Here is a 19,521-nt window from a genome sequence, read left to right on the forward strand (position 1 = left end):
CTAAAGTTGGTTTGCTGCCAGCCAAATTTGGCCTCAGGCATCACGCTCTAGACTGGAATTTCAGCTACATCTATCATTCTTGCTAGACCCATAGCAGGTTCCAGTGGCGATCTCATAAAAGCTTGGCATCTGGGTCAAATGTCTGATTTCAGTGCAGCAGATGATTTCTTAGGGTTTGGGGGCTGTTCTCATTCATGCCGCTGTTGTCTTTTAGGTAAACTGCCACAGTTTCCATCCAAAAGTGCTGTGCTACTTTACGTAACCACATTTTATGATTACTGACAAATAGCAGATTTTACGTCTCAGAGGAGGAGGGAACCAAAATGACTTGGGGGCTGTACTGATCCAAGCAGACACCTCGAATCTGCAATCTACTTGTTCAGTCAATATAAACTGACAGTGTGATTAGGCACCTTCAAAACTAGAGTGCACTTAGGAACAGCTCAGGAAATACTTACCAAGTGTAATGATTATTTAAACACAGCACCCACAGAAATCTCGTCACTCAAACACATGAATGGGGTGTTTTTATCTCAGTAGTTCTTCTTACGCAATAGGCAATAACATTTTTATGTTTAGATAATGTTAGTGCTTGCTTTTAAAAATGCTTCAATGGGAAATGCTTTCAGCATACCTGTGATTCCCATTTCGTGTCTGACTAGCTTATTGAAATAGCTGTTTGCTTTACCCCTGTTTTTCTGCAGCAGTTAAGATCATGGATCTACCAGAATCCTCGGGCGATGGCATTTTGGTTACAGCCAGCACTTACCTTCACACAAAAACGTTGCCTTTCTTTATCGGTGATCTCTCTGCGGCCCAGCCCGGAGGTATTACCGCAGAGGTGCTGCCGTCGGAGCAGGCCGCAGCGCTGCCTCCCGCGACGAGCCCGGCCCGCGGCCTCTCTGTCATCATCGACCAGTCCCTTGAGGTCACGGAGCCGGTGCCGGCAGCCGGCAGCGCTGCTCCCGCGGGCGCCGGGGCCGGAGTGCAGGATATCATGGCCGAGTGGGATGGCGTCGGCGAGATGAGCACGGTGGCCCTGGAGGAAGCGGAGCACGGCAGCGGGTACATCTCGGTGCTGAGAACGAGCCCTGCAGAAGCCACCCCGGCTCCTTCGCTGAAGTATGTAACTACCAGCTCCATGACAACTGCAGCCAAAGGCAAAGAGCTAGTGGTTTTCTTCAGCCTGAGGGTAACCAACATGCACTTTTCCGATGACCTCTTCAACAGGAGCTCTTCAGAATACAAAGCGCTAGAACAACAGTTCATGCAGTTGGTGGGTGAAAATCAACTTGAACCTCATACACAGTAGTCGGGCATGGTTTAAAATGATACATAGTCCCCACCACTAAGTTACATTAATTCTCTAACTGTAAGTCAGAAGCTCCTGTGACCACCCTACCTTGAAGTTTTGGCTGCAGGATGATGGCCTGTTCCAGTTGGCGCAGTCAGCTAATTAGACACTGAAGAGCACAGTCAGACCCTACTACTAAAAATAACGGGCCCTACTATCGTTCAGCCTGATAAACTGTGTTTCTAATTGTTTTTTGGGGACTGGGAGGATACACAAACCTAGGATGCTGTCAGGGTCTGAAGCAGCTGATTATGAAGTTGGTTTCATGTGTCAAGAGACATATGAAAGTGTTTACCTGTTCGAGAGGGTCCAGATATCTGCCTTGTATATACTTGCATTTGGCTTTTTCTTATATCCATGTCAACACTATGGTAATGCTGATTACATCTAAGGCTCATATCTTTATGCTCGATTTAAAAATAAGCCTTTAAAAATATATCACAGCTTAGCAAAGGGAATGTGATTAGATACGGATTTTCTCCTTGGGTACAATAGGGCAACAGGTCACTGCAGTAACACGCCTACTGTACTGTGCTCTAACCCACCTGGATTGAACATTTTCAAATAATTAAGCTTGGCTTTTGGGAGAGGTGATTTTTTCTTTAATTCTGGATGAATAAACTCCCCAACTGCTGTGCACTTCATTATTGGGGAAATTACTACCCATCCAACTGCTGTGCACTTCATTATTGGGAAAATTGCTGCCCATCCATTTCAATACATCATTCAGAAAGATGCAAAGGTCCAGAGGAATATAGCAACAAACAGGAAAGGGAATTTGGTGGTGGAGTTTAACACTTGTATTAAAATCATATAAATGTGCTGTAGATATATGTACTTAATAATGAAAAGTAAGAAGAATTGAGAAATGAATACATAAGAGAAATAATTTCTCATAAGAGAAAAAGAGAAATTTCTCATAAGAGAAATGAATACAGGGTAGACATCAACAGCAAGTTAAAATAAAAGCAACTTTCTGTTTTGCAGCTACTTCCATACCTTCAGTCCAACCTTACAGGTTTTAAACAACTTGAAATACTTAACTTCAGGAATGGAAGTGTGATTGTCAACAGTAAAATGAAATTTGCCAGAACAGTGCCATACAACATCACAGAAGCAGTACACTGTGTTTTGGAAGATTTCTGCGATGCTGCAGCCGAACGCCTCAATTTGGAGATTGACAGCTATTCCCTGGACATTGAGCCGGGTAAGATTGCATTATTAATGTTTGGGCAAAACCAAAGCCAGGTAGGTAACCTTTTCCATACACCTACCTCTTCAAAGAGATTAGTGCCTCTTTTGGGAAGACTGGCTATAGCAATATTCTCCCAGCAATACATGGAAATATGAAAAACAGAGATTTTGCAGATTCCACTACCAACAGGCATTTTTGCATACTGTAGTATCTCACGAACAAATTCGTTAATAGGTAGCAAAGCCAAAGGCAGAATGGGCACAGTGTGAGTTGGTCTCCTAAATCATCAGTAACTAACTGCTCAGTCAGTTATTCTGGCACACGGGTAGAAAGACAGGCCAATTTAGGGCATCCATGTTAAGAATAAAGATCTCCAGGATGCCAGCCTGGAGAAATGACTCGATAAAACAACAAAAACAGTGCACATGCAATGATGTCTTGGATTATACAGGCCACTCTTCTGAGGAAAATCAGAAGAAATTTTAGGAGCTATCAATCATTCCGAGTTTTTGGTGGTTTAAAGCTCCCTTTTCCGCATCTGCATCCAACTGTTCCCTGCTACCTTCAGGGAACAAAAACAACAAGAATATGGATTCAAAAGAAACACAAGGAACAACTTTTGGAGAAAAATGATGAAAACTGCATCAAGAGGATGTGATTCCAGTATAAGGAAATGCTGGGTGGTGGAGGTGCTTTCTGCACTGCATATACAGCAAGTGTTTTGAGAACAAGAGCTAAACACAGGAAATTAGTAACTGCCTAGTAAAAATGCTGGGAAAAGACAGGGTAAAAAGTGCTTATGCAGTTTACATGAGTGACTGAGCAAAATCTTGTATCCAAGAATATAAAACATTGGATTTGATTACTTTTACAATGCTACTGTAAGCGAACCTTAGGGCATCATTATATCATCATTAAAGTGCTATAGAGTTCAAGATAGGTGGAAAATTTCTAGGAATAATTATATTCTACAGAAATTTACTGACCAGCAACATTACTACCGTATAGGTTTCTCTTATAGTTTTCTCCATAGGTATTTAATTTCAGAATCCCTGCTGACTCACTGCAACCTTTCAAATACCATGTGTCTGCGGTCCTTGTTAAACTGCATCAAGTCAGTAAGACTAATGATAATTGTGTTGACACTACTTTAGTGTAGGAATCTTCAAATATTCAGTTGAGTCAGGACTTAGCCTTGTACTGTTTTGTAAAACTGAAGCCTGGATCTGCCTTTGACTTTTAGATTTTACTATTTCATTTATGAACTTAATCTAATTGAAATGGACAAGAAAAGTGCCATTACGTTAGCATGCAGATGCCTTTTTTAATTTTGGTTTTATGTAAAGATCGTGGGCACCTCCAGAGCAAAACATCTATATGCAACTGATAAAACATTTTCTAAACCATCTTCATGTTACATGTCTCAAAGTCACTAAAAGAAGGTGTTTGTAAAGAAAGTTATAAAAATGCAGTATTTTAATTTTCAAATACTGCCATGACAAATTGATGCTGTGCTAAAAAAAGGAACTTCAGCCTACCAGACATCCTCTGCTTTGGCAGTCAGCTTCATTAAATAAAAAATAAATCCAAAAAATTGATAAATGCTAACGCAGAAAAATACAAAAATCTTTCATCACCTCCATATCTGCTGCTTTATTGATGTGGTATTTCAGCCTTAATTCAAGAAGGAGATATTGCAATGAATTTACATGAGACTGTTCTCCCACATAGCTTTGAAGTTTCATGAACAGTAGCAAAATGTGAAAGTATAAAAGTATAAGAAAAAAAACCCTCACCATATTTCCATATAGGTGGGAAAAAAACAACGAAACTGTTAAGTAAATTAATGTAATGCAAACAAATCCCTGTTTATTGTGAAGATAAGAGCCATCTAGTGGTCCGTGGTAAAAGAAAGTTTTAACAAAAAGTAAAACAAAAGGCGAATGTTATTACAAGACCCAGCCTTTTATAAGTGCTGGCTGCAAGGCGCTGGTTGCACTGATTGTAAATAACGTAGCAGAATTTTTAAAATACCTGCACGTGTCTTTTTCTTAATCCAAAGAAAGCGAAATCATAGAAAAGATGCCAAGTATGGCAGGCACGTATCCCAAAACTGTGTTAAGGAAACACCATCACTAAGAAAATGACCCAGAGAGAAAACTCTGCAAAATGGGGACACCCAGCCCTGCTTGTGAGAAGGAAACCCGCTGATACCTCTCACTTCCGAGAGCAGCAGGGCTGTCCAAACAGCCCTGGGAAACGCGCACATGGAGCCTGTTTGTCTCAGGTAGCAGCATCACGCTGCTGTTTCCACTAGTGTGAAGTTAAACTGTGATCATTAAAGCTGGGGAGAGAATTAGAGCAGACATGCAGTCAACACCGCTGTTATATTTTAATCAATCACCTTGTTGTACAAAGTCTTGTGTTAATCATTTTTCTGTGGGATAAGCAAAAGATGTGTAGCAACAAGTTCCTCTCTTGATTTGCCACCTATTTTTGTTCCATTTGAAATTACATTTTGTAATTCCCCATCAGCAATTTCAATGACCAGGATGAAGCATGGAATAATTATTGTTTTTTTTTCTTTTTTTTTTTACATATAGGCAAGGGCTTGCCTGACAATAAAGTTATCTTGTAACTTCATGTAATTCAGTGATGCCTCAGTTGTTGTTTTAAGGTTTCTTTGTAAATCCATTTATAATCCAGGAGCAAAGCAGATCTCAAATTAACATGCAGAGGGCATAGAGCAAAGAGAGCAAGCATGTTCAAATTGCTTCCCTAGTCTTAAATTTGAAAGGAAAAAAAAGCAACTAGCTATAGAATTACAGAGGAGTTGAAATGAACAGCTCAGTTTGATTAATTTCCAGCAGTTTAGCATATCCTAATGCATGGCTGAGATTTCCAGCCCTGCTATAAAGGATGTGATTTTCACTTTTCACAGAAATTAATATAACTGAGTATCTTAGTCCCTGAAATGGCCCTGGAAATGAATTCTCACCCACAGTCATATAGATACTAGGTGCAATATCAGTATGAATCTTGAAGAGAAATTTTAAGCCCGCACAGGGCTGCAGCTATTACTTCGTTCACCTTTTCAGCAGGCAGCTGGGCTGAGCTGACTCCAATGATTGGGTCTTTCCTTCCTTACGAGTGAGAAGCAGGGGTGGGAGAGGAGAATTAGACTTGTCTGACAGGGGAGGATGGAACTTCAGGTGTCTCTGGCTTCAGCCCTACTCTGAGCATTGGCAGCTTCATTTTCCCCAAATCTCACAGAGAGATTATGAATCAGAAAAGGGTAAGAGACTTACAGAAATAAGTCTCTTTCTTACTAACAAGCTGATGCCAGTATTTCTAGCTTGCGGTTTTCACAGTATTGTACAATACCAAATAATGTAATTTCCTCTCCTGGTCACGTTCTAAATTAGATTAAGATGATTGCAGCAAGAGCCGCATTTCTTACCCATACATAAGACAGTAGCATAGTGCCGATGAGTATTATAAAGCTAGCACTTTACAGTGAAAAAGGATCAAAATATCCAAAAGTTCTTGTCAGTGAGACAGAAATAAAACCATAAAAGTATTAGTTCTCGTGCTTCCTGTGCCATCTAGAAAAACATACCCTTTTTTGCTGTATTATCAGCATGCTGTCCCTATCAGCGTGCACAGGTAGCTGGCTGTGTTTTGTGCTGCTCTCTCCAGCCGCACAGAAGCTGCCGAACGCTTCGGGGGCAAAGCGTCGAGGCAGCGCTAACGGCCTACCCGTCCTTTGCAGCTGACCAGGCAGACCCGTGCAAATTCATGGCCTGCGACGAGTTTTCGGAGTGCGTCACCAACGAGTGGAGCCGGGAGGCCGACTGCCTGTGCAAGCCGGGCTACGCGAGCCGCGACGGCCTCCCCTGCCGCAGCTGTGCGAGATGGAGCCGCCGCTCTGCGTCAACGGCGGCAAGTGCGAGCTGGTGCCAGGGAGAGGAGCTGTCTGCAGGTAACGCGATGACACCAGCCTGCGCGCTGGGAGAGGGCCCGGGATGGCTGTGGGGTGGAGCAGCCGTGCTCAGCGTGTGCTTCAAGCAGCACAAACCGCCTGCTGACAAGGCACCAGCTCTGGAATCTGACACTGCAGACTACTTGGCTGTACCCTGCCTCAGTACAAACAGGTTCACTATGGATAAATCAATTTTGGCCGATTAACAGACCGTTGTGATCTAGTCGTTTATTAGAGATTCATTAGAGATGCATCAGAAATTCAGTGGCACTGGCAAAGATGACAGGTATGAAATCATGCATTCCTTTCAGATTCCCAGGTACCTCTTGGACAATATAACACCTTCACATTTCTGATACTGATTAAATAGTATAATTTTAAGAAATTACACTTTTCTGAATCAAACAAAAAAGGAAATCTATATTATTTTAAGCCCAGCTATGAACACCACTGTGTTGTCACTCCAGGCCAGCCAGTGAAGCACATGAAGGCTGAGACTACTTGCAGGGTTGGAGCTTTCCAGGAAAGAACTAAGGATTAACAGCTGCTCCCAACTGCAAACAGATCCCATAAGGGCATGGAGCGATGATAAGCCAATATTAAGTGCTGCCATGATACCTGAACACATTGATTCTCCTGCAGAAACATCAAGAGCCATTCAAAGGGTATAGACTACTGTTCCAAACTAAACACACTCAGGAAAAGCAGTATCTTCCCGTTTCGGAGATGCCTGGCTTAGATAATGTAATCACCAAACCATCCTCTGGCAGGTCCTGAATGCATCTGTAGAATGGTTCATTTTACAGACCAGCCATGGACACAGCAGGGCTAAAAGTATTTTAAATAATAAATTAAACTGTGACTTATATCAAATTATAATAATTTACCATGAGTTTCAATCTGACAACTTGTGCAATCTGCACATCCTAAATTATAACCTACAGTGGAAGCATTAGCTTTAGTCAAGCACTTGTTTTGCTTGTGGATTACTCAGAACCACACTAGGATTCTCTTTCACTAACTTGAAACCCTGTGTTCTCATACATAGTAGGGCAGTCTTCTCCCTTGCCATAAGGGGAGCTCTTCTGAGTACAACTCGTATTTTAAATCTTGCTTCTCTAGCTAAACAGAAACAGAACGAGTGGCAAAGACTCATTTACAGAGTAATCCAGGGCACCTTGGAACTTCCAGGGTGCTAGAACACAAACATTGTTTCATTGTGGGGATAGGAATTTGTCAGTGTTCCAGATGCCTGATTTGCTTAAAATCTGGAGGTGGAAAAAGAATATATGAGGGCCTTGTCATTAACAGTAACATTTATGAATCTAAGAATATTTTGTTTCTTCTATCATACCATGCTTATATTTAATTAGAGATTTTCCTTTATTTTCATTTGAGGTTCTCTGTATTTTCTGCCCTGAAGTTCTGTATATTTTCTCTTCCTCTCCATGTTTTAGATGTCCTGTACGCAGACACAAGCTTTACCAAGGAGAGCGCTGTGCCAAATTTGCTCCAGAACCCACACAGCCCTTCATTTTTAAACCTGTCATTTTTGGCTTACTAAGCCTTGTTTTTCTTTTCATCATTTTAATTTTTAAGTTAAGAAGAAAACGCAAAAGAAACTCTAATTTGGAGTAAGCCGCTCATGATCTTTTTCTTCACACTTTTAAATTTTGCTTTTTTTTCCTTTATAATGTAAAGTCTTACATAAACAAAAATGTTCTGCATTGTAGAAGTCCTACCTTCAGCAGCTGCAATACAGAAAATGCAGTAAGAATTAATCCTGCTTTTGAACACGACGAGCCCGTAACTAGCTTTTCTCATACGGCCTGTAGCGTAAGTGCTCGTGTCAGTTCTTCAGAAATCACTGATCCAGGAGCATTACACACATTTGAAAACACAATTCAGTGTGAAGGTAAAATGCTTGTAAATCCTTTCCTTGCCCCTCAGCAAACAGCCCCACCTCACATAACAGGTCCATTTTCATTTATTAACTTTACAACTAAAATTTGACTTTAACCTCTTGCTTGGCAATCTTAGAACTAAAAATACTAATTCATATGTTTACTTTTTACAGTTACTGCTGTGTAGGTTTCCTAACAGAATTGTAGGACTGCCTTTGTTACAGTTCTTCTGCATGGCTTTGATGGTCCAACCTGTCAGTGCGGTGTTACTGACTCTGTGAAGTAATTTTGTACATTTCTTTTTTAAACTGTTGCAGGTCACCAGACCAGTTTACAGAGCCAAAAGTAACACGCTGAAATTCTGAAATTCTGCAATTTGAGCATCAGCCAGACACAACAAGGTTTGTCACTATTTACAAGACCTTAAGTTCTGTTGAGTTTCCTATTTAGAGATATTATCACGAAGCCTTTTGTTGCGCTAGCTCCAAACTCTATTTGCAACCGAAAAAAGAACGTGGGGTGTGAATTTGTTTTCATTCATTTCATTCTGTGATTCTATGTTGTTTCAAGTGTGGGATTCTCAGACTTTTCTTTTTGCAGGGGGAAGGTGAGAAGGAAAGAGGGAGAAAAGTCAAATGGAGCATTTCTCTTATATTGCCAGCCTGCCTTAGTTGTGCTGTGTTTGAGCTGCTCCCTCAGAAGCTGGGCAAAAGGCTTTTTTCTTGCCCTCTGCCTTGTTCTGAGTCACTGCCTGGCTAGAACAAAAAGGGGTTCCTAGAGCTGTTATCCCATATCCCTACGGGCCTGCCCACCTCTAGGTGCAGGCCCTGGGAGACAGGGTATGGGCTTCCAAACTGGCTGGAGCCAGTACAGCCCTGCATAGGCAAATAAGGGAGCAGGTGAATTAGAGCATAGAGAGGAATTTATTTCCACTGATCTTGACCCAGGGGATTCCTGCCGGGATCTGGTCTCTTGGGGGTGCTTCAGGTGAGAGTTCAGGCTGGGGTGACAAGATGGGGGCTAGGAACAAGATGAAGAGATTTAGAAGTCAGCAAGGAAAAGCTGGTCAGGAGAGCTTGAGACTGAACTGGCTTCTCTCCCAATAAAACTTCACTTTTATACCAGCAAAACTATGACTTTCTAAAGCACTAAGAACCTTGGGAGAAAAATAAATTAGCACAACATCTGTGGGAAAAAATTGTGCTGTATTAACTGCCAGAAGTGCATAGAGAAAGCTCTTCACAAGATCTCCTTAAGGAAATACTGAAAACTAAGAGCAACAGTTTCAAAACCTAGTCAGGAAACTTCTCTGGGCCCGGATTGTCATGGCAGTGAATTTTCAGGAGGAGTTGGATGTCTAGAACTCCTAAACCAAGTTGCATGCATCAGCCTGAATATTTAAAGTGATTTTGATTTTCTTTTCCAAAGTGTAAATAACACCTTACTGTAGTCAAGGTGTCCTAAAAGGTAGGTACGAGTCTGATTTTACAAAAGAATATATGAAAATAAGCCTAGAATTCTCATAGAAACTAAAAGAACTTTTAACCCCTTCCAAAGCATGAAAAATGTTTCCTCTTCTGTTATAGGGCCACTACGTGGATTCCAAGTTAGTTTTTAGAAAACAAAAAAAGACTATACCCAGTTAGTCATTCCAGAATTAAGAGGAAGCATCTTCCATATCCATGTGCAGAACTTGCTCTTCCTTCTCTGTGAGCTCAGTTGAAAGCACATGTCAAACAGTTAAACCACAGGCTACAGGATTAGGTCTCTGGGAACATTCTGTATCTTCCTCGGCAAGTAGCGTATAACGGGAAGAATAAAACAAACACGGGAGTGTCTTTCTTTGAGCCAAAGCAATACGTGACAATTAATCTGTGTGAACATGTGAATCCTGACAGAGACATAAGGCAAGAAAAAAAACACCACATCTGAGAAGGCAAAAGTCAGGCAAACTCAAGTTCTCTACAGATGATCCTGTTGGTCCGATTCTCTGCTGCTTCAGTCACACAGATGCACCTTATGCTCTTTCGAGCTTAGGCAAAATGCAATGCTTATCAGGAGAGAAAGGAAATTTTTTGTTTAAAAAGTATTTTACCACCACTGTGCTGTAGAACCACTATTCAGAGAAAGGGGTGCTAAAATAGAAAACAGACTACGTTCAGGTGTGACAAGTCTATGACAAGTTGCCTGGAAAGTCATCCTTTTCAGTCCATCTACTGGATGCTATTTTGTGTGTTATCTGTTTGTGCTTGCAAACGGTATTTAGAGTGACTAGGCTTCTTTATCAAAACCTTATTTGGCAAGACTCGGTAAGGAATATCCCACTAGTATCAGAGTTGCACACACAGTCACAGGGGAAAGACGATGTAAAAGAGCATTCGGGAGGGGAAGTGCTGTCTTCTCAGTTCAGTTTTACAGGTGCATGCTGCAGTGCCATGGTGTTTCTGTATTATTACTGATTTCTAATTACTTTATGGGCAAATATATGCCCTTCAAATTATGATGAAATGGGCAATAGTTGTTTGTTATTTTGGGTAGAAACATAGCACTCATAGCAGACAGGAAAAATAATAATTGTACTGTAAACTCAGTGACTTGTGTAAAAACAAGTATGTAAAATAGCTTCAAGAATAGAATTAACTCTAACTCTGTTAGAATGAACTGGAAATTGCCTATTAACATCAGATTAGTAATACATTTTCAAATGCAAAAAGGCTTTTTAAATGTCTTAAGAGAGTTTCCTTTACAGGTGTTCATAAAAAGGATGCCTGCATTATTCAAGACGGGACCTTACGCATGAGAAAATTCAAGGATTACTACAGATTCACAATTTGAGAGAGAAAAATAAGTATATATGAAACACATTGTTTCATTAAAGGAAAACTACACCTAATTGGCCATGTTTAAAATTTTCCAGTTACCAATCATCAATGTTGAGACACATGCATTAAGCATACAGTGCTTACATATTTTAATTGTATTTTTATTTAAAATCCTAGTGCTAGAAACAGATCTTTCTGAAAAGTGACAATCTTTGCAATTTTGTATGTCACAGTTTGGTGAAGGTGTAGATGAAAGTTTAAAGCAGTTCCACATCATTTTATTAACATTCTATTAACTGCTACACTCACTAAAGCAGCACAAGCGTCAAGCATTGAAACAAGAGTTGTCATTAGCAAGGGTCATTTTTAATGACCAAACGAGCCCCATTAGAAGCATTTGGGAACTTTTCCTTCTCACCTTACAAAACTCACATCACAAAACTTACAAATCACAAACTGGTTGGGGTTTTAGCGAGTGTGTGAGTGCATGTGTAGTTGTTCAGATGGCTTCTCTGAGCATCGCTATTAATTTCCTGTTAACATTGTGTTTGAGTGTGTGCGTGTGTATGCATATAAATATATGCACATATTATGCATATAAATATATGCATATATATATATATATATATACACATACACGCACATTCCTCCCCACACACACACACTTCACTGCTTAAGTGCTGGTGATAAACTCTCTTAGCCCAAGAGTTCACACTTCTTGCAGAGGCAAAATACCTGCAATTTTCTTTATTTAAAGGTAAGAGATTTGTATGCACAGCCACCCACCCAGCACCAAGCTGATTACATATTCACACAGAGGTATGCTGAGTTGTAGGCGTGCATACACACCAAGAGACTTGAGAGATTACTATTATTTTTTGTAGAAGAAATCCCAGCAGACAATCGGTGGCCATTAAGCACTTCATAGGCTTAGCAGTTGGTGCTCAGTGGATGCAGCTTTAAGCCTGAGCGTTCCTGTTCCCTGCATCTCTTTCGTGAGCAGATGCGTGTTGCGCGGGGGCACTGCTTGCTGCAGAGCAGCGCTTGGATTCACGGTTCCAGCGAGGTCCCACCGAGCTCACGGCTGCAGGGGTCGAACTGCAGCATTCAGACCCCAACCCTGCATGAACATGGCACTGCAGCCTGTCTCCGCAACGGCTCCTTTTCACTTTTAACACCTAGCCCTGCACAAACAGCTGGGCAAACACCGGGCTCTGGTCTGCCGTCCCGCCTGCCCTCAGGAGAGCTGCTTCTGAACCCCAGACCAGCAACTGCACAGATTTGCCTGCAGAACCAACAGAACTGGTCAGTGTGCACAAGTGAACGCAAGTCACCATGAAACCAAGGCTGAAGTTCCACAACTAAAATATTTTTGATATATTTAACTAAGAAATATGAAAAAAACAGAAACTGCAGATGCAGTCTTACCTAGTAACACTTCAGAGTAGAGCCTCACTTTAAAATTACTTCTTGCAGAGCACTGAGAGTCCTCCCTGCCAAGAAACGTTAGCTCGTGTAAGTCAGGAATGCTGAAAGCATTCTCTCATTTCCCTTATAACTGTATATTCTCTATGTGCTTAGCGTATTCTCATTAATACCAGTTTGCATTAGTCAAGTAAAAACAGTAATTTTTAAATGTGTATTTTAATAATGATTATTCATGACTATTTATCATGCCCAACTATTAATTACCAAATATATTTGCTGGATGTAAGCCTTTTGTATTTCAATAAAATATAATAAAACTATCTACTTGAAAATTTCACAGATTATTAAATTAGTATTTAATCTCATACTAAAAAAAAAAAAAACCACTATCTGAAAGTTGGTGGAAATAAAGATCATAAAGAAAATGATAGAGAACTAGGTGCCTGAATTTCTTTAATGAACTGAAATTTGAAAAAGATATCACTCTGATTTGCCCGTTGAAATAGTAAAGTTTCAGACTAAAACATTTTTTGAAGAAAAAAAACATTTTTTGCACCTTATAAGCTCTAAGGATCGCAAGTAGTTTCACTAGCCAGACTGTCATAAATCCAGAATGAAAGAAGCAGTAACAGCCTACCAGATGATAAATAAGCTGGACAGCAGAAAAGTCTCATGGTGACAGTGAAAATAAAATAAAAAGAATTTTTAAAAAATCCTGATACGAGACTAAGCTAACTTTAGAAATTCTTAATATCAGAATGTTGCTTCACAGGGACACTTACCTTAGAAACTGAAGTTAGAATCTTTGCATAGAATAGCTTTAAGCACCATAGACACCTGAGAAAAAGGCAGCACAACCATTTCCTTTTCCTTCCCATAACTTAATAAACTCTTACTTACAGCACTTTAAATGCTTAAAGACAAACTGCCCAGAGAAAAGCAGCAGAGATTTCAACATGGAATGTGTTTATTTATTGCTTTTTTAAATTTTCAGTACATTATTAGGAGGTCATTTAAATACTTCAAAAAATATGTTGGAAAAAAAAAAAGGATTTAACTAGAAAAGAAAATCTCATCAGTGGATGAAAGATGCGTATTTAATGAACTTATGGTCTTTGAAGTAACATTCTTTAGAACATTTATATTCTTAGGTCACCAATTCAGGAATGTAACACAGGCCCATGATTTCTCTTCCTCTCTTGTTTTCTGGAGTGTTTTACACAGAAGAACATAGCAGCTACCACGGAGAGCTTCGCAGAGAAACACGGGGAAATGTTGCTTTTATAAACCAAACACACAGAAGCAAAACAAGATATTTACCTCAGCATTTTGCTTTAAAATTAAATTGCTCTCTACAACCATAGCTCAAAAGGACTTTAGAGAACATGATAAACCTACAGGCCATGTTATTTTTTTTTCCAAACTCAACCCCCAGCATCACCCTACCTGAGGCAGCACAAGGGGCAATGGAGACTCTAGGCAGCTGACTACTGCTTCACATAAAAATATCATTCTGAAATGCACTGAAAATTAACTGTATTGCAGAAAAAGATCAGCCATCAGCAACACTATGAAAAGAGGCTGCTTTTAAAGGATTGGAAAAAGGCCTACTGCTGCACAGACCTCAGCACCCTGGTTTTTGGAAAGAGTCTTTTGCTCGCCTTGGTCACGTGCGCAATCTCCTGCGCAAACATCAGCCACCAGGTTTCTCTCCCACTACTTCAATGTCAAAGTTATTTTCCTGATAACACCAAGTTGTCAGTCACTTAAGTTACCCTCCAAAACTTCTATACACCATTCTGTAAAACAAAATTTCCTCTTGATGTCTACCTGCTGGTAACTTACCATGAAAAACCAGTCTGTACCAAGGAAATACTGACATAATCAATGCAGTAGACTGGACTTCTTTTTGTAGATTCCCCGCAAGTGCACACAACAGACTGCGTGTGAGTGAATGTGGTAAGCAAGCCAAGACCTTAAATGCAGATAAAAACAAACGGGGTGAAGCTCCTCAGCTCTATCAGTTCAGTGCTTTTCTTCCTTATGTGCAACATATACGGCCATAGTTTCTTGCAGTGCCAATATTAAAAAAAAATTTACAGAGAAAAGACCAGAAGCTCCAGGACTTGTGTTCTAATTCAGTAACACAAAGCAGTGATGAAGCTGCACACACAGCCCCTGTAAACCCATGCAGCATCGCACAGGTCTGTATACCAGCCCGCAGCCTGATGCCACATCCTTCACCTTACAGCCCCAAATTACTGCTTCAGTGAAGAGCCCACATGGGGTTACAAGGAAAATGTCTTTTCTAGGCTGCAATCACTGTCCGTGCAGCAATACTGACTCTGAAAACACACAGTTCAGGAAAGCCACAACTCCCTGTATACAGAGTGAGTGCGTTACTCAATTGTGTTCATATATGAAGTATTGTGTACTTATGTATATATGTAAAGGAGTGCAACTTTTAACAACAGGCAGACTGTGGCATGCAGGCACAATCTAAGGTCAGTAAGAATATCTCCATCAACAGCTTTCTCTGACTGTGCTACAGAACTATTACCTCTGGAAAGTTAATAATAAAGTATACATGTGTATTCAAAAACTAAAGTTTCCAAAAGGTTTCAAACTGAGAGAAAATGAGTTAGTGTCAGTAAACTTTGTAACTCTGTAGAACCAAACTTTGTTTTTTAATTAGGTTGAATATTTAATTGGATATTAAGCTACTTATTTTATATTTCAATCCTATTGGAAAGATAATAATTATGGTATTTAATTTGTTGAAATATGGCCAGCATGGTGAAACACCCATGTAAGTGAATGAGTCTTAAATATGAAACTAATAATTCCTATTCACAAAAAATCTTACTGATAAATAAGGGATCTGTTACAAACTATGAAACCTGACAGAGGATATTAGGTAAAGATCAATGTCTGAATCACTGATATTCCAGTATACTAAAAATTGTAGCTACTTCAATCAGCATAGAGCATGTAGATGGTGCATTATGTTATTGGCCGGATTTTTATACAGTCTAAGAGAAGATGCAGACTTTGTGCATCTCATTAAAAGGATGGATGAGGCTCAGACCTCAACATTCAGTTCTTATACTATCACCAAAAAACTAAACATACTTCCCTTATGCTATCCTTTATGTTACATGCCTCCAGATATAAACCTTGGACAATTTTGCATAATATATTTAAATTACACTACCCGGAAAAATGAACCATCCAAGAATTCCTAATGGAGATTTATTTAAAAAAAAAATCTAGTCGAAATCTGTACTTAAAAAAAAAAAAAAAAAAAAAAGAAATCCCTAAGAGAAAAGTGGTATAAGCCCTAATGAGCAGTACATTCTTTGAGTACCTCCAATATTATATGTACTGACATATATGAACGCTCTTCCCAGAATGTACAGAAAAACATTTATCTTTAACCAAGACAGAGGATGCATTTAAGCAGGAATTCATGAGTCTCTAGGAGAATTTCCCATCAGTTTCTGAAAAAGTCGGTAAATACAGACATAAGACAGTTTTCAAATCAGGACATAAAATGTCTCAGATCATAAAAAAAGGTATACTCCAACTTCTCAGGAACAGAAGTCAAAGCTAAGGCCTCACAATTCCAGTTATGAGATACAATGTATCCTCTTTACTAGGCCACCACTTAGAGCCAGCTATTGAGAGTGTTAGAGAGGGATTTTTCAAAAAGGTGGTTGCAATGCAGTTTTCTGTACTACGTGCCCAAAGTACAGCAAGATGACTTGCAGGCAGTAAAGAGCTACAACCGAAACTCCTGAAGATAATGGAACTTATAAACAGACTACAACAAACTGCAATGACCGAAACTTCTGCAAGAGCCACATAGCTAGTAAGCTCACTACACAAATTAAACCTCATAAAGTACAAATTATCAAGCCATGTGATTAAGAAAACCTGTTCACTTTATATTAGACATCTCTAGCAGGATTACAGAAGGTCTAGGCCCCTGCCGTGCAGGGGAGCGCTTCCCTTTGTGTCGCGGGCCGGGCGGCGCCTATTTCAGGAGGTTCTGCAGCATGGCCGTGGCGTACGTGGGCCGAGCCTGTCTGCTCTCGATGGCCTTCTGAAGGTACTGGATTCCTCCGCAGCGCTCCCAGATCTCTTCAAACTGTCTCGGCAAAATCTCAGCCCCTCGCTTTCGAGTTAGGCCAGTCTCTTCAAGGTTAAGCTCACACATCTCTATATCATCCTTACCTGAAATGATTAAGGAAGAAAAAGAACACACAGATGAGGCTTTTGCATTATTTGAAGACGCCATTAACAAAGATTAGATCTTCACTTTGTTTCCTCTCTCAAGCTGTAGTTTGTTAGTAGATTTTCTAGGAGGAAAACAGGCCTCAGATAGATTTTTATACAGAGCGATGACGTTAACAGATGTTTTCAGAATAAACTAATATGATTTCATCTGGCAAAACTGCTTAAAAAGTAAGGAAAAGGAAGCAAAAGGGAGACGCCAAAAATCACTGTCCTGAGACATTCTCCTGAAATCCACTATATTTCTCTTACATATGCCACTGAACTGTTGTAATTACCATTGAATTTGTTTAAATGTCCACAAAAATATACCTTTGCCAGGATTCTGAACCTGTCAGACTCCTGTAACAAACAAACTTATTGTAGCCCTCGTGGAGTGTGATGAGATGAGAGCACTGTTGTTTCATTTGCAATAGGGGAACCACTGAGTGAGGCACTCACAATAGCAACCAAGTCCTACTTTTGCTTATGGCCTTTGACACTACACAGACAGAAGATGGTGCAAGTGCTTCTATTAAAAATAATCAGTAGAAAGACAGGGCACTCCTGTAGTTACACAATCGTTCTGTGAAGCTAACAATTTGTAGCCTTTTTTCTGTTAAGCTAAACACAACTTTTTATTTTCATGCTGTCTCCAATTCAGTGCATAACCTGAGGATGGTTAATAATCAAACAATCCACACCTAAATTCCACACTTCAAGATTTCCTGGGTTAAAGTACGTGCACGAGTGCAACACATGTGACCAGTTACACCTCCAAACGATCTTATCACCATTTAGCCACCACCCATGCCAGGCCCAAATCATTAGTTTCTGTCATTGAAAAGAAAGAAAAAAGCTGAAAAACGCTGAAGAAATAAGAGAAAAAAACATAAGATATGACTTAGGCATCTTGTATCATTCTCCTCCTCCTTCTAAAATGTCTTAACATTTCCTGCACTTAAAATCTGCTTTCGATACCAACCAGCTACAAGGAGAATGGGTGCCTTGTCAGGATGCAGCTCCATTTGGCGGGCGATCCAGGGCCCGTCGAAGTGCGCGTACCACCAGCCCTTCTTCTTGTTCTGGGGGTCCTTGTACTGGTCCATGGGACGGATGAAAGGGATACGGAAGTACCGCTGCTGCCTGTTAAGTTCAATCTCCTGTTGCCTCGCTGGTAGCTGGGCTGCTGGGTTCTGCTGAGCTGTTATACAAAAGAGCAAACAACAAAAAGTTGCTTAATTAATCAGCAGAGACAAAGTGAAACTCTCCCAAGGTACAAAGTCATCCAAAAGTCTCAAAGCATCCCAATCTCATCCTTCTAATCACTACAACTACAATGCTGGTGCAAAAATGCTCACATTGAACTGCTGTTCCTACCTGTAATACCAGACTTCTCCCTGGTCTCAAGTTCACTGAGACAAAACAAGGTGAATGAAGTATTGCATTCTGCTTTAAAACAATATTAAGGTGTAACTTTCTACATTTAATTCTTTATCAACCAGAAATATTAGTCAATAATTGGTCTAGTTCACTCCATTTCTTTGTGAAAAAAGGTCGCTGTGTAAAGAAAGTTTTAGATACAAAACAAAAACAAAAGCAAAGTCTTTAAAGAAAGATTTTTTTTTGACAGTCAACACAATTATGTTACTAGTTAAACTGTTAATAGAAACGTTAACACGTTCTGCTTACTCCAAAACAACAATCAAAAATAACTTTCTGTCTTGATTTCTGTGTACCATATTCTGCCTGTTCTCTTCTTTTTTAAATGTGTATATCTCAGACCATTAAGATCCACTGACCAAACCTCTACAGGAGACCCGAGCCCTTCATAGCTATTTTTGGTAGAACATTTCCCATAAGCATTTTTGGACTGTCACAGAATCCCACAGATTTACTTCAAACTTTGCAGAGAAAAGAGACACTTGCTGTTCAAGAAAAGCAAATAACTCTGTGTTACTTAGCTCATCAAATTATCAACCTTCTTAGTTGCAAACATGGTGTTAGAATCAATTTTGAATAGAAAATGCTTTTGAGTGAGATTCTTTCCTTTACAACCTGCCTGCAAAAGCTTATCAAAGTGATCTTGTTTTAGTGGTTTACAATAGCAGTATTTATATTTCAGTGCCTTAGAATGAAGGTAATAAAACGAATTCCTTTTTGCTAGCTGTCTATTAAGTAACAAAATAAACTTTGGAGTTAAAATCAATGAAATGAAAAATGACAATCACTTTTAATAATGTGTTTTTACATTCATGAACAAGACTAATACCCTAGAAGTGTCCCTTGAAATTGCTTTTACTCACACTCATGAAAAAGTAGATTTCTAAAGCTGAAAAGTAGTATCTTAAAAATACATATTATACCCTCAAACTATTTTTTCATGTCCATGTAAATACAAGGATGAAAATGAAACAGATTTTTGTATCAGATACTACTTTTATTCAGCAGCTCTGAGAAAGTATGTTTTATATGAAAATGTATTTTATGGAGACATAATCTATAATTGCAGAAATTAATTTTATTTCTGCAAATTGAACATCTATCACAGCACAGCAGTG

The 19,521-nt window shown here is 39.7% G+C and overlaps 2 protein-coding genes across 3 annotated transcripts in view; one reads left to right on the plus strand and one right to left on the minus strand.

The window, feature by feature from the left end:
• Window positions 1-8,784, plus strand: part of IMPG1 (interphotoreceptor matrix proteoglycan 1) — a 48,144-nt gene extending 39,360 nt beyond the window's left edge. Inside the window, 7 exon segments of the mRNA XM_088537543.1 lie at window positions 705-1,276; window positions 2,342-2,561; window positions 6,322-6,450; window positions 6,453-6,531; window positions 7,989-8,165; window positions 8,265-8,446; window positions 8,753-8,784. Of these exon segments, the coding sequence (XP_088393669.1) occupies window positions 705-1,276; window positions 2,342-2,561; window positions 6,322-6,450; window positions 6,453-6,531; window positions 7,989-8,165; window positions 8,265-8,446; window positions 8,753-8,784 (1,391 nt within the window).
• Window positions 8,785-16,092: 7,308 nt separating this feature from the next.
• MYO6 (myosin VI) overlaps window positions 16,093-19,521 on the minus strand; it is a 66,942-nt gene continuing 63,513 nt past the window's right edge. For both annotated transcript variants that reach the window (XM_088537535.1, XM_088537534.1), the window contains 2 exons: window positions 17,946-18,164; window positions 16,093-16,921 (listed from right to left, as the gene is read on the minus strand). In XM_088537535.1, coding sequence (XP_088393661.1) covers window positions 16,722-16,921; window positions 17,946-18,164 — 419 coding nt within the window. In that variant the 3' untranslated portion in view covers window positions 16,093-16,721. The remainder of the gene's footprint in view (window positions 16,922-17,945; window positions 18,165-19,521) is intronic.

This window comes from Tinamus guttatus, unplaced genomic scaffold (genome assembly GCF_059628265.1).
Source record: "Tinamus guttatus ecotype Peru unplaced genomic scaffold, ASM5962826v1 Tinamus_guttatus_pri_ptg000806l, whole genome shotgun sequence".
In the NCBI taxonomy this organism is placed as follows: Eukaryota; Metazoa; Chordata; class Aves; order Tinamiformes; family Tinamidae; genus Tinamus; species Tinamus guttatus.